This window comes from Leucopleurus acutus (genome assembly GCF_964270905.1).
Source record: "Leucopleurus acutus genome assembly, chromosome: 4".
Lineage (NCBI taxonomy): Eukaryota > Metazoa > Chordata > Mammalia > Artiodactyla > Delphinidae > Leucopleurus > Leucopleurus acutus.
Genome location: NC_139146.1, coordinates 151,742,025 through 151,765,358, shown reverse-complemented (window position 1 = coordinate 151,765,358; position 23,334 = coordinate 151,742,025). Strand labels below are relative to the sequence as shown.

Genomic DNA, 23,334 nt, shown 5'->3' with positions numbered 1-23,334 from the left:
TTTTATGATTTAAAATAGCCCTAGGGTCGGCTATCCCCTAAGGATGGATGGGAAAGTCAGGGGATCTGTCCAACTTTCCACTTAGAGCCATGCTGAAGACATTTGAAAGGAAGAGAAGGAAACAAAACTAAAGTTTTGTTTTAATTTCATCATAAATCATTTTTATTCGATGTGCTTATAAAAATAATTCAATGTCATATTGAATTTATATTATATAAAAATATTGAGAATGGTATTCTACTTCTTGGTATAACCGGTTTGACTGATGGGACTCAATTTCTGTGTGTACTATCACAAAATGGTTTTATTTTTCCATTAGCTGTCATCATCAGTATTCTTTTGAAAATCCCTCTTTCTCTTTCCATTATATATAAGCATCTTTAATGTTGTCCCTAACTCATAGCACTTTCAGTCATTTTCAGTTATTAAAACAGCTTTATTAGGGAATTCCCTGGTGGTCCAGTGGTTCAGAGTCCAAGCTTCCATTCCAGGGGGCATGGGTTCGATCCCTGGTGGGGGATCTAAGGTCCCACAGGCTACATACGGTGGCCATAAAACACAACTTGGTTATATTTTTAAAATTTAACTACACATCTTTAAAGCTACAATCTTAAGCTCTCCCTTTCTCCCCAGTTCCTTCAGTGGGAGTTGAATAAAAGGGAGGTTTCTTCTCTTACACTTTTCCTCCATCCGACTTCCCAATGGTTTCTCCAAATACATCTTTGTCTCCTCTCGGTTGAAAACCACTAGCCATTCAGCCTATCTACGTAAACACAGCAACATTGGGGCCAACAGACCCTGGATTTAACAGCAAGTAGGTACTCTAAGCAGTGGTGGTCCCTTTCTAGGTGAGATCACGCCTTCCTATTGTTCCCAAATTGCAGGCAGCACACAGAACTGCTCTGATGCGTGTGCCTCTTTACTCCTCAACATGGTGGCCTGTGACAAGCCTGCAACCTCCAATCCTACCAACACTTTATAGTCAAAGATAGAGGTGGCTGTAAAGCCTGAACCTTAAGGGGCCATCCTTATCCCCTCCACCTGGATATGGTCACCCTCATCTGGCTCCAATGCTCTACCCCAGGATGTGCAAACTTCAGTTGTAAGAATCCAGAGAGTAAGTCCTTTGGCTTTGCAGACCATAAAGTGTGTGTCACAACTATGACTGATGTCAACAACTAATGTCAATTCTGCCTAGGTAGCTCCAAAGGCGCCACAGATAATAGGTAAACGAAGGAATATGGCTGTGTTACAATACAATTTTATTCATGGACATTTGAATTTCATACAATTTCCACGTGTCATGAAATACCACCCTTTAAAATTTTTTTTCAACCATTTACAACTGTGAAGTCATTCGTCGCTTGCAGCCACACAAAATCAGAAGGCTAATGGATTTTGCCTGCTGGTGTTCGCTATCCCCTGCTCTTCTCCATCCCTGCATCTCTAAGGTCAGGGAAGCAAGACCATGTCTAAACCAACATCCAGTCTTGCAAGGAAATACTCCTGGGAATTAACCCCAAACCTTGTAAGCAATTCCCTCAGGGAAACTCTCCCCCACCCCCATCAGTGAAAGGACTGGGAAAGTTGGAGGAGATGATAGTTTCTAAGAACAATACACTCCTATCACAACAATGTCTCAGAACCTCCCTTACATATCACCATAGTAATGGCCACCAAAACAGCTCAATACTTCTCATGGGCTCCCCACCACACCCCCGACTGGGCCCTGGAGTATGTAGTAATTCCTGCAGAGTTCAGTAAACTTGGGGATGTTAAATCTCTATCAATACCTCACATTATTGTTACATAATTTAGACATCAGAAACATTGAACAATTTACTTTTTTAAAAAAATTATTTTCCCAAATGGGTCCCTCAATTGACCTTCCAGGTGGCTTAAGAGCCACTGATGTATTTAGATAAAGTAAAATAAAAGTTTAATGTCCTGATTTCTTCTTTTGCTATCTCTAAGAGTCATAGAAATCAGGGAGTAACCTGAGAGCCATTCACCATCTGAATGATCAGTGATAGTCTCGATGACTGATTGCTGGTCTTCGCTAGCAAAAGCATAAGCAAGGCAGCCGTTGTAGTCATAGCTGTCCCTGGAATGTCATCAAGCTTTCCTGATAATCTAGATGACATTCTTCTAGGCAAAACAATGAATAGGAGACCTGAGTTAACCCAGGGACAAGGTGTTCATCCAAATCAAAACTGCATCTTCACAAGCTTTAGTGGTCAAGGATTAGCGTCAGTCAGGACGACTCTCTGATTTCCATGGACACTTACAAGATCTACAGACTGACTCAAAGCTAGAGAATATTCAATACAACACAACTGGATCTGACTCCATCTTACTTGAAGAATTGTAGACACAAGGTAAGAAGTCTCACCTCCTATTTCTTTTCTCTGCACCTGATAGCCATGGATTGACGCCCCATGGAACAACCTTTACAGGAGAGATTAAGGGCTTCCCCACCCTCCTACAAAAAACATTTTTGTTCCTCTCCGAGATTCCATTAGTCATTAAAAAGAAAAACCAAACCCTGATCTGCTGTCATTATTAAAGGTGTGTTTATGCATGTTTGATTGCAAACAGACCACCTTGCACCCCACATTCAAGTTACAAGCCATAAAAGTTGAAGCCCTTTCCTAGTATACACACTCAAGATAGGACAAGTACTTTTGTGCTGGTATTTTATCTATTTATTTTACTCTGTTTCTGCATCAATACTAGGGTTTGAAAGCTTTAAGGATGAAGAACTGTTATTCAGTAGCAACCCACTCACAGACATATTTGATTGATGTTACTAGATGGGAATGACCATATTGGAAGATCTACAGTTAGAGATCACAGGCTCTAAGTGGATTTTTTTGTGTGTCTGTGAGACAAATGAGGTAAATTTTTTGGTGCATTTGTATTTTCTAAATTTCTATAGTAATCCTATAGCAACTGTTCTAATTTTTACAAATAATTTTTAAATCTTAGGAAATAGAGCAATTATCATGATCAGTTTTCAAAAGGAGAAACCAGAACCGGCTCAGAGAAAAAGGACAGACAGCACTACTACCATCCTGAGCAGGCCCCAACGTCTCTGATTCCCCGGTTGGCAATTTCTGGTCTCTGCAATACCTTCTAGAACAATGACCCTGAGACAAATTGGTTATGTCTCCAAAGAATTTAAAGAGGGCACTTAGTGAAGGTAATAAAACTAAGGAGCTAATTTCCTGACAAAAAGTAATTTTAAACTTACTTTTGAACCTTGGGTCCGTGTTTGATTTTCCTGACTGGTACTTTGTTCTTGTATTCCAGCCACATAATCTACGTACTCAAAGCGAAAAGCAAGGGGCCTGCTTCAGCCCACACGTTGTTTTCCAGTGATTTGTCTGCAGCTCGGACCTTTTCCCAGGATTACTGTTGGGGGACATGACTCTTTCTGCTTCCAGTTTAGACAGAAGGTTTTTCCTTATCAGAGAGAAACCAAGTCACACGTACATGGCATAAACTGAATAAAGCTATTGGTTTTTAAATACTTTATTACACTGACTCTAGTGTCCTTAGTAGATGAATATAATCAAGTTAGCAATCTGGTTTGGTCACTGAGAAAATGAAACATTTCTGAAACCTCACGAAACAGTGTAGTGTGCAAACTAGAACTAGTCAGGCTTTCACCTCTTTACAGAACAGTCACTGCAAGCAGCACGGTACATCATAAGAGCTTTCACTGCTGTCCTTCAGCCTCTAAACTGCAGAGGAGAGATGAAGGCAAACTTCCAAGGAAATGCCCAGGGAACTGCAGTCAAACATTATCCAGGAAGCTGCAGGTAGGATGGCATTACATGAAAGCTCCAACTTGCTTCAAAACCTAGGCTACTGAAGTCTACAATGAAATTCACATTTTCTTTACATACAAAGAAATTACACACATTTAAAGAACTGTTACCCTATGTTAATTCCCAACCTGGTCGATTATTTGTAGTCTTATCATCAAACTTCGTATGAGGTCGTTGTTCTGTTTACTATTCTGTTACTTAAACTATTATAACTTGCTTTAATGATTCAGAAATGAGAGTGACATTTGTATATATAGTCACAGTTTGAGAGAAAGGTAGTTGACCTGAATTTCTGAATTAGGAATGAGGCAAGGTGTTAAATGGCTTTGTTTAAAAAACAAAAAAAGGCCCAACACTATAAATGATAGCTTTGTCACTACAAGCATGAATGTAATATAAAGAGACCAGTGTTTTAAAACCAATGTGAACAGACTGACTTTTTAAGAAATCAGCTATTTTAGTTCATTAAAGTGGATTTCACAGCTGCTATGATGTGTCTAGCACTGATTCCAAACATATCCAGCAATTCACTAGGTTTCCCGCTTTTTTTAGGCACTCCTGACACTGCCAGCTGATGAACGTGGATGCCAGGCTCCCCAGAGATGACTGCACATATGGCTTCTCCAATGCCACCTTCTCAGTAGTGATCCTCCACTGTGATAACCCGGCCGCCTGTAGGTTTTGCACTGGATATGATGGTGGCAGCATCCAGGGGGTTAATGGTAAACAGGTCAATGACACAGACAGAAATACCATGTTGAGAAAGAGCATCGGCAGCCGCTAAGGCTTCAGGCAGAGTAACTCCAGCTCCAATAACTGTGACTTTGTCATTAACAATGTGGCGGATGACCGTGGCCCGTCCCATCTCAAAATTTTCTTGTGGGGTATAGATAACTGCAGTTTCTGACCAGCTGGTCTGAACGAAGCACAACCCCTTTGGGGCTGGCAGCCAGATATACAGCATGCTCTGTCGAGACGGCATCGCTTGGATAGAACACAGTGCAATTGGGGATGCTTCGGAACATGTCTAGATCTTCCAGGGCCATGTGGGAGGGGCCATCTTCACCAACGGACACCCTGCAGTGGGAACCACTAAGACTGACCCTGGTTTGAGATATGGCTCCCTTCCGGATCTGATCAAATGCTCTGGTCAAAAAGGCAGCTGAAGTCCTAACAAAAGCAACGGTTCGACCACGTGTGGCACAGGCCAGTTCTGTTCCGCAGTAAAACAATAAGACGCTCAGAGTGATCTTTCTTGAATATCTCAGAAAAGATGGAGTTCTTTGGGTCGCCATGCAGGACAATGGCTCTTTCATGTGCATGGCCCAGTTCAGCTAGAGCCAAACTATATGCTTTCTGAGTAGCTATCTTGTCGCCTGCTTTATAATCAGGTAGGCATGGTCATTTTTATATCTGTGACGCTGACTGGAGGTAAGCCTTCAACAGGGGGTTTGGGTATGAGATTCCTGTTGGTCCGTATCTGACTCTGATGACTTCATTTGCTCTTTCTTTTGGCACCGGCTTTCCATGCCAGTTCTCCGCATCCTCAACGTCTGGAATACGCCGGCCCCTGAAGGTCTTCGCAACTACGGCAGCGGGCTTGCTCTTCACTCGAGTCGCTTGGCAAAACGCGTGGCACAAGGCCTCCACGTCCTGGCCATCCACTCCCTACCCGAGTGTTCCACCCACAGGCTTCGCGGCAACGCCGACAGATGTCTGCGCGGTGCTTTGGGGGCGCCACGCCACTCTGTCCCAAGCGGTTCACGTGGAAGACTGCCACGAGGTTATCCAAACAGTAGTGGGAAGCAGAGCCCTCCGAGGCCTCGCCGTCGCCCAGGAGGCAGAACACCCGGTAGCTGGCTCTGGTCCAGTACTCGCCAGCATAAGCCGTTCCATACGCGGCGCCCAACCCAGCCATCCTGTCGCCACATCGACAGACGACAGTCTGGGGGTGGGATGTCCCCCCGGGGCACAGTGAATTGTCCTCAAGTTCAGCAGGTTAGGTTCACTGGTGCCGCTCGCCTCCGCCCAGGTGGTACAGAGCAGTGGAGCCGCATGGCCCTATGGAGAGGACGAACCTGTCGCTGTCCGGCGGCTCCGGCTCTGTCTGTAGCTCATCGCGTGGAAGAAGAGCACCGACACGACCTCGGCCGCGCTGCACCACGACGTGGGGTGGCCCTGATGGAACGGATGCGCAGGTGGTTGGCCAAGTCCTGCAGGACCAGCACGGTGGTCGCGTCCTCGGGGGGTGGGGTGGGGGGCGGTGTCTGCCACGTTGGCGTCTTCCCCGGTTTCTGAGGAGCGAAAGGGGCGGTGCTAGGACGGTTCCGTCACGTAACAGCGCGCCCCGGCCCCGCCCCCGGGGGAACGAGCGGGGCATTGCCGTCACGTGACCGCTGCCGCGGCTTCGTCAGGTGACGTCGCTCGCTGGGCCCGCCTCCCTGAGGAAACTGCTCGCCAAGCCGCCTTGGGTTCTCTCCCTGCTACGCCTTCTTCTTCCGGTGAGTGGGTTTTTACTACTTTGTCACTGCCATGTTCAACATTATGAAAAGTAATTAAATGTCTTTATACCCTAACTCGTGGTATAAATTCAGAAGGGGGGCATTCTTCTGTCCGTGTGTTATGGGAAGCTGTTTGTTGAAGTCGTGCTTCTTTTCATTCCTCGAAGCCACGTCCGAGGCATTTTCACGGTTCTGTAGCCGAGCATTAATGGGAATTATCCAAAGTCACTTTCAATCTAACCGATATGGCAGCTCTGTGTCAACGAGACTTTTCAGAGCAGCTGAAAATCCTGTCTGTGACTTGCAGATAGAAGTACCAAAAGGTGCAGGAAAGGTCAAATCTAGACCCGCTGAATGGTGGCATATCTAGAACTGCAATTTCCCAAGTATACCCTAAAATACTGTTAGTAATAATAACTTTTAAATAAAATGAATTTATTTGCTTCAGTTATAAAACTAAACTTGTGCCATGGAACACTTCTAGTGGGCAAGGGTTATAGCTTATTGTCTAAAAAAACAAAAGCACAATGACAGCACTATATCCTCTCCCACTCTGCGGTGTTGAGCAGCTTGATTCTTGAGTAATTATAATAATGATTATTAACTTCACATTAAAATCATCACACTGGACACAAAAAACAAGCAAAACGCCTGGACTCCACCTTAGGCAAGCCGAATTTTAATCTATGGAACTAGAAGTCTCGGACCCTATAGTTTTAATGCACCTTTCGATTCTCTGGGAGGAAAATTAAATGGTGTTGCTAAGAGAACTCTCCAAAATGGAGCTGGGAGGCCACTGAAGAAGTGATTCCGAATGGATTCCGAACTTTTGGCCGCTGGTTGTCTTAACACCTGAACACCAGAACACCTGCCCAACGTTCCAGAAACTTAAGATGCTTGTTGGACCCTTACCCTAAGTAACTCTCATAGCCTATCACTTAAGGACAAATATCTCCTTCCTGCATGAGGGTCAGTCATAATTCTTGCCAGACAACTTTAACAACCTTGTGGCTTTTGTCTTTATAAGCCCCTGACTCTTTCTCTTCCCTGCACACTCTCTCAGTTTTACCCCAATCTGTGTCTCCAGAATTGCAATTCCTAAGACCTCAGTAAAGCTCTTTGTTCTTGGCAGCCTTGATACTGATTATTGTTTCACAGTTCTGATGTTTAGTCAAGGTTAAGAATCAGTAATCTGCAGACAGGCTTACACCAGTGGTTCTCAATGTTGGTGGTACTTTAGAATCATCTGAGGAGTTAAAAAAACAAATCTCATGTCCATGCTGCACTCCAAAGCAATTAAATCAGAATTTCTGGGTAAAGGATCTAGGCATCGGTAATTTTTAAAACTCCCCAGATAATCTCAATGTTCAGTTGGGTTGTAAACAACTAACTCAGGGGTCTTGCTACTCTTTATATATCTCTTATATCTCAGAAAAAATTTTAAATATTATTTGCCACTTTAATTGTACCGTTTTTATTTTTAAGAATACATATTAGAATAAACCATAATGGTATGACACTGACAAGATTTTAAGACTTGCTGAAGGAATGTTGGAGTCGGAAAAATTCTTAGAAGGTCATCTTGTATTACTCTGCATGCCCTTTACAAATTAGTGCTTGCTTACTGGATTAAAAAAGGAAGAGAAAATAAAAACATACCAAACTAGGACTGGGAGTACAGATGGAAATTAAAGAAAAAAATATTCGTAGTATCATAATAGCAAACTATTAGGGGCTGACAGGAAGGCAGTGAATATAAACATAGGCAACTCACTATTATTTTGGCTAAGGAGAGCTCTAATAAACCCAAACAGTTGGTAAACGTGATAGTATAAAAATGGTCTATGAGGCAGTGTTTACCTGAAGAAAATGGGAGAAATAAGAGGTACTTAACATTTCTTTTAAAGTTCCCAAATTCTTCCATTCGTTTAAAGTATTGCACAACTATTTCCAAAAGTATTAAACGGAAAGTTCTTAACATTAGTAAAGATCAATTTTTTTTTTTTTTGCGGTACATGGTCCTCTCACTGTTGTGGCCTCTCCCGTTGCGGAGCACAGGCTCTGGACGCGCAGGCTCAGCGGCCATGGCTCACGGGCCCAGCCGCTCCATGGCATGTGGGATCTTCCCGGACCGGGGCACGAACCCATGTCCCCTGCATCGGCAGGCGGACTCTCAACCACTGCGCCACCAGGGAAGCCCCAAGATCAATTCTTTTAAGAAAAGAATGTAGTCTTGAAGATTTAATACCCTAGATAGTGAGTGTGAATTTCCCTCTGTTGTTCTGTGAGACCGTGTGGATTTCTTTTTTAACTACATAAAAAAAGAATGTTTTGTAAATTATCTATAAAATATTTTAAAGTGTTCTGAGATTTTTTTAAACAAAGGAATGGAAATTTATATATAAATTATTAATATTCCTTGTAGGCATTTTAGTCTTTTAAAATATATTTTCAAATATGCAGTTGAAAGTAACCATATAAGTATAAAGTATGCATAATTTGATAATGCAGATCACCCAGTGTGGCCATGAACACAGCTTGGTCAAGTAAATCAGAGACATGACACCACATTCTATTTTCTCCATTTAGAAGAGACTATTACTGACAAAAGGCCAGCCCCCAAGTTTTAAGCCAACATGGCAAAATTTTAATTGTCTTGGAGAAAAGTCCATTACTCATTTTAGAAGTCATTTTGGAAGATAGTCAGAAGTTTTCTGCAAATAGGAAGAAATTATTCATTTGTTAATTTTGGTTTATACACCTAAAGTAGGGATTGGCAAACTCAAGTACCTACTGGAGTAGGGAGTTAAATGCGTAAATGAATGTAGGATATAATGTAAGAGGATTGGAGGGGCCTGTGACAAACTGGAGGATACAAGCCCACCTAAAGGCATTCAACATTGAAAAATTTGTGAACATTTTGTTGGGGGAAGAAGCCGTATCTTCAGGCTGCCAGTTTTTACCCCTGATTTAAGGCATGTTGTAAATAAATAAATATTTTGTTTTACCTTTGTTTAAATTTTTCACTATAATTTTTTCTCATAGTATGAAAAAGAATTTATTGTGTGTGTACTTCAAATGAAAATAAAACCCAGCCAGAGCACTAATACAGATAGCTATGGAGGAAAAAATATAAATAGCAAGAATTGGTAAGTGCAGTTTCTGAGGAAACAAAACACACCTACTGATTACTCAGGAGGTCTACACCAATTTGTGAAAATATACATTTCCACTGTTTGGGAGTGAGTTATATTTAGATCGGGAACACTGATATTTCGCTGATATCTTATCTGAACTGTTGAGTTTTGTTAAAATGGAATTTTATCAATGAAAGACACAAATGATTAATTCATCCTTTTTGTTCCTTTATTTGAATTTGGTTAGTTTAGTGGGCTGAGTATGGAGTGAGTGAGGGTAAGATTCTTGTGTAGGGCAGTAAGTTTCTTGGGGGAAGAAAGGTGCTCTACTTTCTTGAATTATTACTTTGAAATTTATGGCCGATGCTATCACTGATGGTTCTACTTTTTCCATAGTTTATATAGAGTCCTTATTTTTTTTGGTAGGAGAGAGAGGTAGACAGTAATGTATTAAAGAAGGTAGACCTACTTCTTAAAGTGCTTCTCAGATGAAGAAGTCTTGGGAATGTAATGTACAGCATAGTGACTACAGTTCAAAATACTATATTATGTATTTGAAAGTTGCTAGGAGGGTAGATTTTAGATGTTCTCACCACAGACACAAACACACACGCACAAATGATAACTGAGGAGATGGCTGTATTAACTAACCTTATTGTGGTAATCATCTTGCAATATAAATGTGTATCAAATCATCACATTTTATGCCTTAAACTTACACAATATTATAGGTCAATTATACCTCAATAAAGCTGAGAAAAAAAATAAAGTGCTTCTCTGCTAAGTCAGTTATTTCTAAGTCTGCTCCTATTGCCTGTTTTCTCTTCGGACAGTGAGTTACCCTGTTCTGCTTTTTGAAATAGCTAGTAATTTAAAAATTAAATGATGGACATTGTTTGGGGGTGCTATATTTTATTTCATTAAATTCTTTTAAAGGGTGTTGGATTTCATTCTAGCAGACAGCTTGGTGCTTTACATTTTTTGAAGTTTGTTAAGACCGATACAAGGTATGCTTCACTCTGGTGTTACTGCAAAAGCATAACCTCCCCTGGGGTCTCCAATGAAGGTCCCAGGTGTTCAGCAAGGACCCTCTTCTCTTGGCCGGTCAAGTTTCAGTTGTGTCAGTCAGCGCTTTGTGAGCTCTGGGAACTGTTTCATTTACTGCCCTGAAGTTATGCTTTGCCTGGCCTAGTAGAGACCTCCAGAATTCTGCTGTGCTCTGTGTGAGACAGCCTTCCCTGCAGCGCTGTCTGCAAAGTGCCTCCAGGAAGATGATGTGGCTTACCTTGTTTGTTTTTATTCTCTAGGGATCACGGTTCTGCCCTGCCTGTTTTCCAACATATGAACACTATTGCTTTCTATAGTGTCTCTAGTTTTGTTGTTGTTTATGGCTAAAGGGTAAGTCTCATTCTAGTTATCCTATCGTAGTCTCAGAACAGCACTTTAAAATATTTTGAACCATAATACCTTCCATGGGGCATATACTCTCCAGGTAACCTAGGTTTTGTAGAATGGGTATGATTTTGGTTAGTGTAACCTTGATAGGAAGTCAAGAGCAAGATAACAAAGGTAGAAAAAGAGAATTTCTAATCTGACAGGAAGGGAAGATTCATGCTGAGAACAGTGAGGGGAAAGCAGGAAGCCAGATTTTGAAAAGGCCTTGAAATAGAGCCAGGTGGGTTGTTTTTGAGTGTTGTTTTGTTCTCTTGCTTTTGGGTTGAGGGTGAAGTGCAGTGGAACGGGTTTTATCATCTGAACATCTTGATCACGGCAGTGTTTGGGAAAATTGTTCTGATAGTGTTAGGAGAGAGAAAATGAACGTGGGGAAGGCGAGGCTTTGCAATGTTGCCAAAGTCAGACTAGGGAGTTCTTCGTCTTGTTACCTCCATGAAAATCTGTCCTAGTATGAATCTAGGCACCCCAGTCCTCCGGAGAATCCTGGGCAAGGCAAATGAAACTCTGACTACAGAAACGTTGATAGAAAATGCCCCTGCACACATAGCTGTAGTTAGGAACTTTTCTGCTTGCTACACGTATGGTACAAAAGTGTAGCAGAAAATTATAAGACAATTCGTGAATCAGAAACACAAATTATAATAGGGAAAATTACATTTCCAGAGTTTAATTAGTGTCATGGTTTCCTTTGGGACTTATTTATTTCTGTTCCATTTATTATGTTCTTTCTTTCAGATCAATTTCCAAATGGTCTAAGTTCCTGTAAGTTTAACTTGGTGTGTAATAAACAAAAGTTCATTTGTTAACTCCAAAAAATATACATATATAGTTCTGAACATTAAATTTAATGCAAGTAAGTAGAATTACCTGACAAAATTGAGAACAAGAAGTGGAGAAAGCAGTAGGTCTGCGGTAACAAAGGATCACACACTGGGGTTTGGGGGTGGGAGCTAAAACAACAGTGATGATCTCACAGCCATGGAGGCTGGAGGTCCAAAATCGAGGTGTCAGCAAGGTTGTCCTTCTGAGGACCATGAGGAAAGGATCCACTCCTGGCCTCTCTCCTTGGCTCGCAGATGGCTGTCTTCTCCCTGTGGCTCCCTCCCCTCTATGCATGTCTCTATCCAAATCTCCCCTTTTTATAAGGACATCAGTTATTTTGGATTAGGGCCCACCTTAACAAGCTCCTTTTAATTTGACTACTTCAGGAAAGACTATCTCCAAACAAGGTCACGCTCTGAGGTAGGGCTTAGGACTCCAAGGCATCTTTTGGGGGTGGGAGGGGAGCAGTTCAAATGGTAACACTTGTCTTGTGGTCGTATAACTCCAGTATTCACACGGCCTTCTCCTTCATGTGTGTCTATGTCCAAATTTCTTCTTTTTATCAGGACACTAGTCGTACTGAATTAGGGGCCCACCCTTCTCCAGTAATGACCTCATCTTAACTAATTACATCTGCAATGACCCTGTTTCTAAATAAGGTCAAGTTCTGAGGTGCTACAGGCTAGGACTTGTGCACTTGAACCCTAAGCTTGATCACCAGCCCATATGTTTCTGTTTGTATTAACACATCTCTGATGACACCACAGTCTTTGACCATGTTAATCATCAAATTCAGCTTTTCTCAATCTTCCTTTTTTTAATTGGAAAAGTTTTAAAAATATTGCTTTAAAAAATTCAGCCACTAGAGAAGAAGAGTGAAGAGTTATTTTCCGAGCTCCCCCCACCTCAAGCCTCATCTCGTAAACTATTAACAGTTGATTGTTATCCTTGCTGATATTTTCTATACTGTCTTCCTTCCACAGTTTGTTCTAAGTGGGATTTCTTACGCACACTGTCTTATAGCTCACTTTTTCAACTTAACAAGTCTATAAAATTGCCCACATCAGTAAAACTGATATAAATCATTTTTTAAAGCAGCAGCAAATAATCTTGACTTGTTAACTAGAGTAGCGAGAGCTCGAGGATGTGACCACGAGATGGCACTAGCGCACAACCACCTTTATTGGGAGTCACTCCCACAGATTTGCACGGGGGCGGGGAAAGCCTCTCAGCGCTGACCCCTCCCGAAGGCAGGGTGGAGCCACTCTCCTGCAGGGTAGTGGTGTGGGCATCAGAGAGGGGAGACCCTAGGCCCAGGTAGCTCCGACGAGCCGCAGTGGCTTGGGGTCTTTCACAGCCCCAGGGTTGATCTCGCCTACGGGTAGCTTATGCTGGGTGATGTTTCACAGGGTGTGCAAAGCAGGGAGACTCTAAATGGCAAAACATCTGCTCTTTGGAGCTATATTTCAGATAATCGGATGTGTAAAAGTTTGATTTTGGCACCGATCAGGCTTTTGAGTTCCTGGGTCCCAGCCTGCTGTGAGGAAGAAAACACGATACGACTTTATAGGGCATCACCTTTACCTCTTTTGTGTAACAACTAGCTCCCTACTGAAAGACATTTTACGGTTTCTCCGCCGCAAAAAAATTGTCACAGATCGTTCAAAAGAAAACTTACCAACCAATTTACATCATATATGACAAAAGGCTAATTCTATTAATGTAATCAGGATGCCTAACAATAAGTAGGATAAAATGGTAAAGAAGCACAGGCTCCTCGAAAACAACCCTGAAAAATGACAGCAGCAGGAAGGAATTGGCTGTTAGAAGTGAGATTACAACTGTGAACCCCCTAGGAAGATGGGAACTGGTGAGTCATGGTGGGAGGCAGTGGCCTGGGAGGAGGATGTCTGTCTGAGGATCTGGAGAGGTTGTTAACTTGAGCTCTTGTCTCTCTTCCTCACCTTAGGGATGGGGAGTAACACTGGTGTCCCAGTGGTGTGAGGCACTAGCAGAGGAGATGGGGCCCAGCTAAATAAGGAGAGACGGAAACAGGCACAGGACGACAGCTGCCCTCGGGCCCTCAGCCTCCTGCTCTCCTGTCAGCAGAAATACTCTGGTCCCTGGAGTCTGTCCTCTGTGATTTCATCCTCTGTGTTCTCAAACTTTCCAAGACTGACACAGTTGAGGGTGTGACTTTCGGCATGTCCCCAGTACACATTACAGGACAAGAGAGCTGACTCCGTCAGTGAAATGTGATGCTACTGGTTCAAGGAAAATACACACCTGAGGAGTACGACTCCTCGAACAGAAAGTTAAAAAATAATGAAATTGAACAACACATGCCACCTTAAGCAGAGTTATTGGAACAGATGAACCAATAGTTTCAAATGAGTTCAATACATGTTCAAGAGTTGAAGAAGAATATGGTAATAAAGCAAAGTGATAAACTCTTTTAGAAACAAGTGATATATGATATATATCTGTTAAAAGTAAGGTAGTTAAAATGAAGGCACAAGGAATATCTAGCAGGATGATTACATGAAAGAATAAAAGGATAAACTGGGAGATGAAATTAGGAGTAATCCAAGGGGCAGCAGAAATAAAGAGACAGAAAATACAGGAGAAGGGCTAAAAGATTGGGAGAACAGAATTATCAATACCCAGATAATACAAATCCCCAAAAGGAATTGAGAGGCCGTGAGTATCAGGACACATAAGGAAATACCAATACCTAGACACGCGATAGTAAAACTGCAGAAGAGCAAAGGCAAGAGAAATTTTATGAAAAGATTCCACACAAAAAGTAAACCACCCACAAAGGAACAACAATTAGCCTAAAGTGAGACTTCTCAACAGTAAAACTGGATGCAAAAGACAATGGAGTAATAACATTTGTGCTAAAATTTTTTTAACACTTCTTCCTGTGAAGTATAGCCTACAAACATAGAAGTGCATAAACCATAAGTGTGACACATGAAGAAAAATTATAAAGTAAACAGCAAGGTAACCACCACTCAGGTTAAGAATATCGCTGGCCACTTAAGAAAGTATATCTAGAAAATGTAGCTCATTTTGCCTGTTTTTGAACATTATAAATGAACTTTACAAATGAGCTTATACTGTATGTATCCTTTTGTCTATTACTTCTTTTATATTACGATTAAAAATTAATGTTTACCATCACTGTAGTTTGTTAATTTCATTGCTGTATAGAATTTATCACACTTATTTTTCTATTTTTGTTGATAAACAATTAGGTTTTCTCTAGTTTGGGCTATTACAAACAGTACTGTTAGGAATGTTTTCGTATATGTATCCTGAGAGACATGGGCTGGAGTTCCTAGGGTATGTGTCCGGGAATGCCACTGCTGGATTAGAGGATGTACACCTTTCAACTTTTCAGATAATGCCAGAATGGTTTCCCAAAGTGGATAAACAAACAGAAGCTTGCTCTTTGAGGTCAGGAATAAGACAATGATATCTGCTATCACTAGTACCGATCCACATTTTTATCATATTAAAGAGTAGTGTTCTATTCCTATTTACATGTATTTATAAAATCTAAAAAAATCTGTGTTTGTAATTTTAACGTGGGAAGATATCTGAGTAGCATTTTTAGAGATGATGGAAATATTCAAGTTTCCTATTCCTCTGTCAGTTGTATAGGTTGTATTTTTTTTAAGAATTTGGCTATTTTATTTAAATTTATTTGGTCATAATATCCTCTTAATGCTTGCATCATCTGGAGTGATATCACCTGTTTCAATTCCAGTATTGGTTAATTGGGTCTACTCTAAAGTTTTTGAGTGGTCCTGCAGGAATGTATCAATTTTATCATTCTTTAAAAGGAACCAAATTTTTACTTTCCTTTTCTCAATTATGTATTTTTTCAATCTCAATAATTTCTGGTCTTCACTCTCTTCCACCTTCTGTTCTGAATTTCCCTTATTGTTCCTTTCCCGGCCTCTCGGTGCGGATTAGCTCATTAATATTCAGCTGTTCCTCTTTCCTAACATTTATGTTGAGGCGCTAATACATACACTAAAGGACCCGATTGCTGCCTCGGATGTATCTCACAGATCTGGATATGTAGTATTTTTGTTATCATTTCAGCCCCAAATATTTTCCAGTTCCCGTATGATTTCTTCTTTAACTCACGACTTATTTGAAAGTGTAATTCTTAATTTCTAATTATATGGGAATTGTCCAGCTATCTTCTTCTTGTTGATTTCTAGTCTAACTGCACAGTGGTTAGAGAACACATTCTGTAGGATTTCAGTCCTTTCACATTTGTCTGGATTTGCTTTCTGGCCCAAAATATGATAATTTTTGATAACTATTCCATATATGTTGGAAAACACATGTATTCTTGCAAGCACTGGAAGCAGCATTCTATGAGACCCATTAGGTCAAATTGTGTTGGTGGTCTAGTCTTCCAAATCATTGTAAATATTTTATCAGCTTGTTCTATTAATTACTGAAAAAGGTAATTTTCCTCTAAAGCTGTTTGTTTTCTACCATTATTTGAAATTTTATCAGTTTTTCCACTATATACTTGGGGCTATATTACTAGGTGAATATAAGTATATAAATTTAAAATGGAACCTTTTTATCTTTATGAAGTGACCTCTTCTAACTACCATAATACTTTTTGACTTAGTCTATCTTCTATAACATTAATATGTCTGTACTTTTGGTATTTGTTTAGTATACCTCTTTCCATCTTTGACTTTTAATTTTCCTGTTTCCTTATGTTTCAGATGTGTCTCAATAAACAGAACACAGTTGTATGTTTTAAATCCAATGTAAAATATTCATTTTTTAAATTGTAGGCAGTTAGTCCATAATTATTGTTATATGGATTTAAATCTACCACCATATTTTTAAAATTTTCCCTACAGTCCTATGTTTCTTTTTTTTATTTCATTGCTTTGAGTTATCTGAATATTTTATCATTTCATTTTCTCTAGTTTGTATCCTATTCAAAGTCATATACCCTGTTTTCTGTTCTTTTAGTGGTTACCCTAGAAAGTATTCCTGTATTATTATATCAGTATCTTAATGTTAATCAATACTTTACCCCTACACATGCGCGTGCGCGCGCGCGCACACACACACACACACACACACACACACACATGCCTTAGTACGTTTGTGAAAGCACAGGGAAACATCTCTAAAGATATCTCCCAACTCTCTACTGGGTGGCAGGGTGCAGGGGTGTGATATTGGGGGGGAGAAGTAGGAGGCTTCATTCTGCTTTTCACTGTGGTACATGTACACACTAAATTATGACCAAATATTAGTCTTCACTATTGTACTTTATATATATATAGTACATTACTGTACTCTTACTTTGTATAACTCATTCTTGCATTTGCTACAGTGTATTTTGAACATGGTGTCTTGCCCATAATCAATATTATTTAGGGGTTGAATCTGAATGGGGAAAATACAAAATCTTTTATTTTCAAACCCAAATTAAAATGAAAAAAAAATGAAGATACATGGTTTGTTGGATTGTTGGCAATTTGAAATTAAGAATGGGGTAGGAGCAGGTAGGGAATTCTGTGATCGGTAGAGCAATTAGTAACAGCTGAAATAGCCAGAACAAGAATTTAATGCTTACTGGATTTGCAGTAACATAGAACTCAGGATGATGACTTGCAGCGGGCCGGATTTCGGAAACTGGGTCGAGTGGGTGTTAAGTTGGCTTCACAGGAAACGGTTATCGTATAGAAGTAGGGTGCAAATGTTCTGGATTAACCAGAGTTCTCAATAGAGTAGTGCCTCCAGAGTAGATACTACAAGGGTGCCCCCCTTCATAGTGTAGATTCACACAGAATGCGCTTTCACACGCTTAAAAGCCTTGCCCCTAGATTCAGGGATCTTGTGGTCACCCATTCTTGTTTACAATTTAATCTAGTTTTCAGTGGCTACAGTTGTTGATTAAATTCATGCACCTGCACACATATACCCCACTTCTCCCCACCTGTAGCTCCTTGTCATGCCAGGTTTTCTCCTTTCATTCAGGTGACAAGATTCTCTCCTTTACCAAACTCTACTCAGGTTCCTCTGAACTCTTTTTTTTCAACTAGGCCTGGAATTTTGGATTGCCTGTTCGTATCTGATTGTTCAATTTTAGCAGGAAAGTCGGTTTAGCCAGAGTCCCCCATCTTCCACATCTGGTCAACCTCCATGTCTGTAACTCATCAGATTCCGGATCATTCACCATCTTCCAGGTGATGTCTGATCACACCAGCCTGCCTATTTCGAGAGTCCTGTTAGGTTGGTGTAGCCAGAATGCCCCGTTACCCCTAATGTTTCCTCTTAGTAATTTTCCATCCACTACCCGCCACCCTGCTCCTGGGCTATAAATTCCCTCTAGTCCCCGTATATTCCGAGTGGAGCCCGTATCTCTCCCCACTGCGGTGATCCTTATACAGATTAAGGAGGAGCCCCTTGAATAAAGCCTGCCTTACCTTTCCTTCAATTTTTTGCCTTTAACGTAGGTCTCTGCTCAACTCTTAACTTTCAAAAGCGGATTCAGAGACCAGCACGTGTGAAACAGCTTTCCTGCCTACCCTTTCAGCTTTATGTTTTTCAGAACAGTATGGTACTGGAAACAATATTAATTAGGTGTTTTTTTTTCACATGTCGCCTTGGAATATGAGCTGAGCTAGGGCAGGAATATCGTCGGCGTATTCCCAAGGCCTGGCACACAGTAGGAGATCATTCAGTGTTTGCTGAACGAATATATTGTCCACGGAATCCTCCCAAGTACAGATGGAACGAAGACTCACACATCGTGAGAACAACACAGAAAAACCGGGTGGGAAGGAGCCTCGAGTGGGCAGAGGGGGGCTTCACGGGTGAGGAAACAGCCTTGGGGGAACTTCGCTCAGGCGGCCCGGAGGCGCGGAGGGCAGGCCTGCGCCCGGGGGACGCGGCGGCCCTGGGCGTCACCGGCAGCGGGCGGCGTGCGCGAGGCCGGAGCCCGGTGCCGCCACGTCCGAAGGGGCTGCGCGGCCCGGGAGCTGCGCGCCGGGCAGACGCCCGAGACCCCGCGGGGCCGGGCCGCCACCGCCGGGAGCGCCGAGCCCAGGTCGCTGCCTCACGCCCGGCGCCGCCCCGTTCACCCTTAGCCCGGAGCTCCGCCACCCCGCCCACGGCGCCCGGCGAGCACGCGGGGAGCCTGTCTGCGCGGCGGGGGCGTGAGAGTCCGCCACGGCCCACAAAGGTGAGGTCTTGTTTCCGGGGACGTTTTAGGGAAGAACACTCGTCCCTCCCCCTGCCGGTCAGGTGAGCCCGGCTTCTTCCGCTCCTCGTGGATTTGGCCGGAGTCGCCTCGTGAGCTGTTGCCGCCGCCGACTCTGAGGTCTCGCCGTGTGGACTCGGGGGTCCGGAGGTCCCAGGCCGCGAGAACGTCACCATGGTGGGTCCCACCCGTTTCTGGAAGGCTCCGGTTGGCGGCGGGGAGGGCGGGCCGGCGTCGGGCCGCTGGGAGCGGGGTGCGGAGGGAGAACGGTGGGCGGTGCGCGGGCTGCGGTGCAGGCACGGGTTCCGGGCCGGGTCCTGCAGGGGTCTTAGGGCGCCTGCCGCTGCCCCCAGCCCGCGGGGAATCCGCGGGTTTCCGTGTACTCGCTCCTCAGCGGTGTAGGAGCGGGGGGCGGACGGGGCGCGTCGGGGACGGCGTAGTCGCCAGTCCTCGCGGCCGCTCACCACCCCTCAGTGTCCTACTCCCGCCCCAGACCTTGCCTCCACGCCCCTCATCCCCTCCGTCGCACTGACAATTGGTTTTTATTAAAAATGCAGTGGATGCAGAAGAGCGCTTATGTAGCACGTTTAAGTATAAACCGTATAAGGAACTCTCGTTTATCCGTTTTTCACTTTAAGAACACGTCTGTGTTCTCCTTGAACCTTTATTTCCAGGAGCCACTCAGAGGTAAACAGTATCTAAATTATGCTTGCTTGTTTTTATGTTTACTCCTTATGTTTATATTACAAAACTGCTATTTTTTTCCTTTTTGCTTCTGTTGTTGAGAATAATTCTTGAATGGGAACATGTTTTGTAAATAGTCACTTTTCAATTAGTTTCTAACGAAAACAACAGCATAAAAAAGTTTATAATCTGGTAATGAGTTGTGATACTCTGGTCTCAGTGCCATTAGTCCCCTTTCTCTGTCACTTTCCATTTTCTCTTTTTCCTTTTCATTGTATTTTTCTTTTTCATGTCTGTCTACAGTCTTTTTGCTTTAGATTATATATACGTTTGTGTAAATTAAGTCTTTTTATTTATCAGTATGTGCGGTGGCCAGCTGTTTATAATTTTCTTTTCTAGGCTTTCCTAGAAAACCTTGGCTCCCTTGTCTGGACTCCCGATTCTGTTTTATTTGTCTCTGTTTCTGTTTTTATGCCTATAAGCGTAGTAAGTATTAAAGCGATTACCTGCTAGTAAAAACTGGTTTCTGAGAGTTAGTAAAACTAAAGAAAAACATTAATGAAAATCTACCTAGTATACCAGCTTTGGGGATCATGTTACATGTACGTGGTTTAAAAAAAAAAAAGAGTAAAATGTTGTCCGTGAAATGTGTGTTAATTTCCTTTTACTGCTGTGAAAAATTAATACAAATTTAATGGCTTGAAACAACACAGATTCATTCTCTTATATTCCTGGAGATCAGAAGTCCAAAAATGAGCCTTACTGAGCCAGAATCAAGGTGTAGGTGGGGCTGTTTTCCTTCAGGATGCTCTAGTGGAGAATCTCGTCCCTTTTTCCAGTTTCTAGAGGTTGGCTCTTGGCCTTCCTTCTCTTCAAAGCCATCAGTGTAACATCTTCAAATCTGCCTGAAGAGAAGGGCACATCTCTTTCTGTTGACAGTGATCCTTCTGCCTCCCTCTTATAAAGACCTTGCAATTATTTTGGGCCCTTGTGGATAATCCAGGATAATCTCCCCATCTCAGGATCTTCGATGGCATCTGTACAGTCCTTTTTGCCATGTGTGGTAACACATTCATGGGTGTGGGGGAATTAGAGCATGGTCATCTTTGGGAGGGAGGGCATTCTACCTACAACAAAAAGTAGGTCTGCCTCCAACTGTGTTACCTAATTCCCTAGCTCAGTTGAGAAACAACCACTGTTAGAACACAGTTTCTTAGATAATCATTCAGATATTTCATATGAATGTGCCAGTATATATGTCCTCTGACCTCCCTCTTTTTATAGAAGCAGTATGCTAGACACGCTTCTAATGCCCCTTGCTTTTTTTCTTCTACCTGATCTTAGACATCAATCTACGTGAGTACACATAGATCTACCTCTTGCTTTTTTAACAGCTGACATCCTATTTGCTTTTACTGTAATTTATTCACCAGGTCTCTGATGGACACTTAAGCTGTTTCCATCCTTTTGCTATTACAAACACTGCTGCATTGATTATTATTTGTTTTGTACATGTGTAAATATGTCTGTAGACTAAATTAATAGAAGTAGGATTCCTTGATCAAAAGACGTGCAGTTTTTATTTTGAAAAGAACTATCAAATCACCTTCCAGAAGATTGTACCAATTTACATCCTGCTTATTAGTGAGAGTACTAACTCACCCACAGTGTCACTAATGCAGTGTGAATAAATAATTTTTAAAAATCTTTTTTATACATTAAAAATTATAGTTTATTGAGGTTTTAATTTACATTTCTTTTAAGGTAGAGCACACATCTTTTCAAAACCTAAAAGGCATTTATCTATACTCTTTCTTGTGACCTGTTTTTATTTTAGGTTACTAATCTTTTTCTCATTGATTTCATAATGGTGCGTGTTACATTGTAGGTGCTTATTAAATATCTGTTCATCTGAGCTTAGCCCTAGCCCCTTTTCTTATTCTACTGAAGAGACTCTTATCTCTGTGGCTTTAAAGTACCTCCTTTAACCCCACGTTATCCCAAATTTGCATCTTCAGCCCAGACCTGTTTTCTAGGTGCCAGACTCATAACTTTATTTACTTAGTTTACATCTCTACTTAGCAGTCTCCAGGGCATCTTAAACCAGTGGCTGAAAGTGGGTTCTTGATGCCCCCTGTCTCCATGTGCCAATTCCTGTCTTAGTCAGTGGGAGTTCTGACCACTTGGTTGCTTTGTTGCAAACGTGGGAGTCATACTGGACTCTTCCCTTTCCCTCACCGTCCATAGTCAGTTCTGTCATTCTGTCTTCAAAATGCATTTCATACCTTGCCATTTGTCTCCATCTTCACTGTCACCCTGGTTGTGCCACTCAACTGTCATCTTTTTCTTAATGACCTCAATACTTCAGTAGTCTTGCTTCTTACTGTATCTCTGCCCAAATTGTCCTATATACAGCAGCTCACATTATTCTTAAAAAGCCAAGTAGGTCTCAAGTCCTCGGGGAGTCTCTCCCTGATTTCCCAAAGTTAGGTACGCCTATTATATGGTGGCCATTTTCTGGCCAGCACTTACTAAGTTATATAGTTATTCATGAGATAACTAGATTGTAAATTACGTAGTTAGGATATAACTAGACTGTAAGCAAGTCCATGTCTGTTTTTAATCCTGGAACCTCACTGCCTATTTTAATATATGGTAGTGTGTGCTCAGTAAGTTTGTGGGTTTTTGTTTTTTTTGGTCAGTGAACATTAGTATAAGATAGAGGTGTTAAGAGTGGTAGCAGAAGAATGGGAGAAATGGTTAATTCTGACTAGATATCGATGGGTAAGTCAGGAATAACATAAAGTTGAGCCTGATGTTAGATTTTTGCATGAAAGGTAAAGTCGGCATTAGAGAATTATTAAGATATTTTCTTAATGTTAAGGAGAGTATTGTTTGTGAGCCTTTAAAAATTATTTTTATATGAGGTATTTCACACGATTTTAAAGAACTTTTTAAAGTATTTTTTACTCATAGTAGCTCAATGTACAGTATACAGTAAAAATATTCACTTGGGTCAACATCCCACTCTCTTTTCTTTCCTTCCAACTATTATTTTCAACCCAGTAGAACATGTTTGTAGTCTTCAGGGAGCTGCAATGTAGGAGATAAGCACACGTGTGGAATTAAATGACTGGTCAGTGCAGTATGTTAAGTGCTATGGGAGAAACGCTACCCAGAGAGAAAGGATACTGAGATGTGAAATGGTTACATATTTGTGGATGTCTTCACAAATATGTGAACTGGAAATGGTCCTTGAAAATTGAATGGGATTTAACAAGGCTTATGTGGAGAACAGTTAAGTTGCTTTCTGGATGCTCTAACTATGTATTTGTCATTGACACTTGTCGTTGGCATCAAATTTATCTGTTAAGCAAAGGAAATGCCCTAGGGTTCTTCAGGGTAGAGTGCCTGCAAAAAAAATGGTGCAGGTTCTGTTAATTAGTTCATTACATTCCTGTTATGTCTTCGATGTTAAGTGACTTAGTATATCATATTCTAGAATTTATTTTGTGCTTTAGGGTATTTGGAGTTTAAGGTATTATATACTGTAAGCTTTCTCAGTTGTAGGCATGGCTTTACTCCTCTACATTTTTTTTTTTTAAGTATTCATATACCTTTGTGTACCTTTAGTGTGTTTG

General features: G+C 41.7%; 2 protein-coding genes across 4 annotated transcripts in view; one reads left to right on the top strand and one right to left on the bottom strand.

The window, feature by feature from the left end:
* Positions 1 to 4,290: 4,290 nt before the first annotated feature.
* TKTL2 (transketolase like 2) lies at positions 4,291 to 17,986 on the bottom strand (the record flags this gene model as incomplete). The annotated part of the gene is given in 11 exon segments (XM_082838178.1): positions 4,291 to 4,470; positions 4,474 to 4,773; positions 4,775 to 5,045; positions 5,047 to 5,231; positions 5,233 to 5,321; positions 5,324 to 5,501; positions 5,503 to 5,750; positions 5,753 to 5,894; positions 5,896 to 5,936; positions 5,939 to 6,127; positions 17,869 to 17,986. Coding segments are annotated over 11 exon segments (1,941 nt in total).
* Positions 17,987 to 19,067: 1,081 nt separating this feature from the next.
* Positions 19,068 to 23,334, top strand: part of TMA16 (translation machinery associated 16 homolog) — a 46,754-nt gene continuing 42,487 nt past the window's right edge. For all 3 annotated transcript variants that reach the window (XM_082838702.1, XM_082838703.1, XM_082838701.1), the window contains exon 1: positions 19,068 to 19,186. In XM_082838702.1, coding sequence (XP_082694828.1) covers positions 19,184 to 19,186 — 3 coding nt within the window. In that variant the 5' untranslated portion in view covers positions 19,068 to 19,183. The remainder of the gene's footprint in view (positions 19,187 to 23,334) is intronic.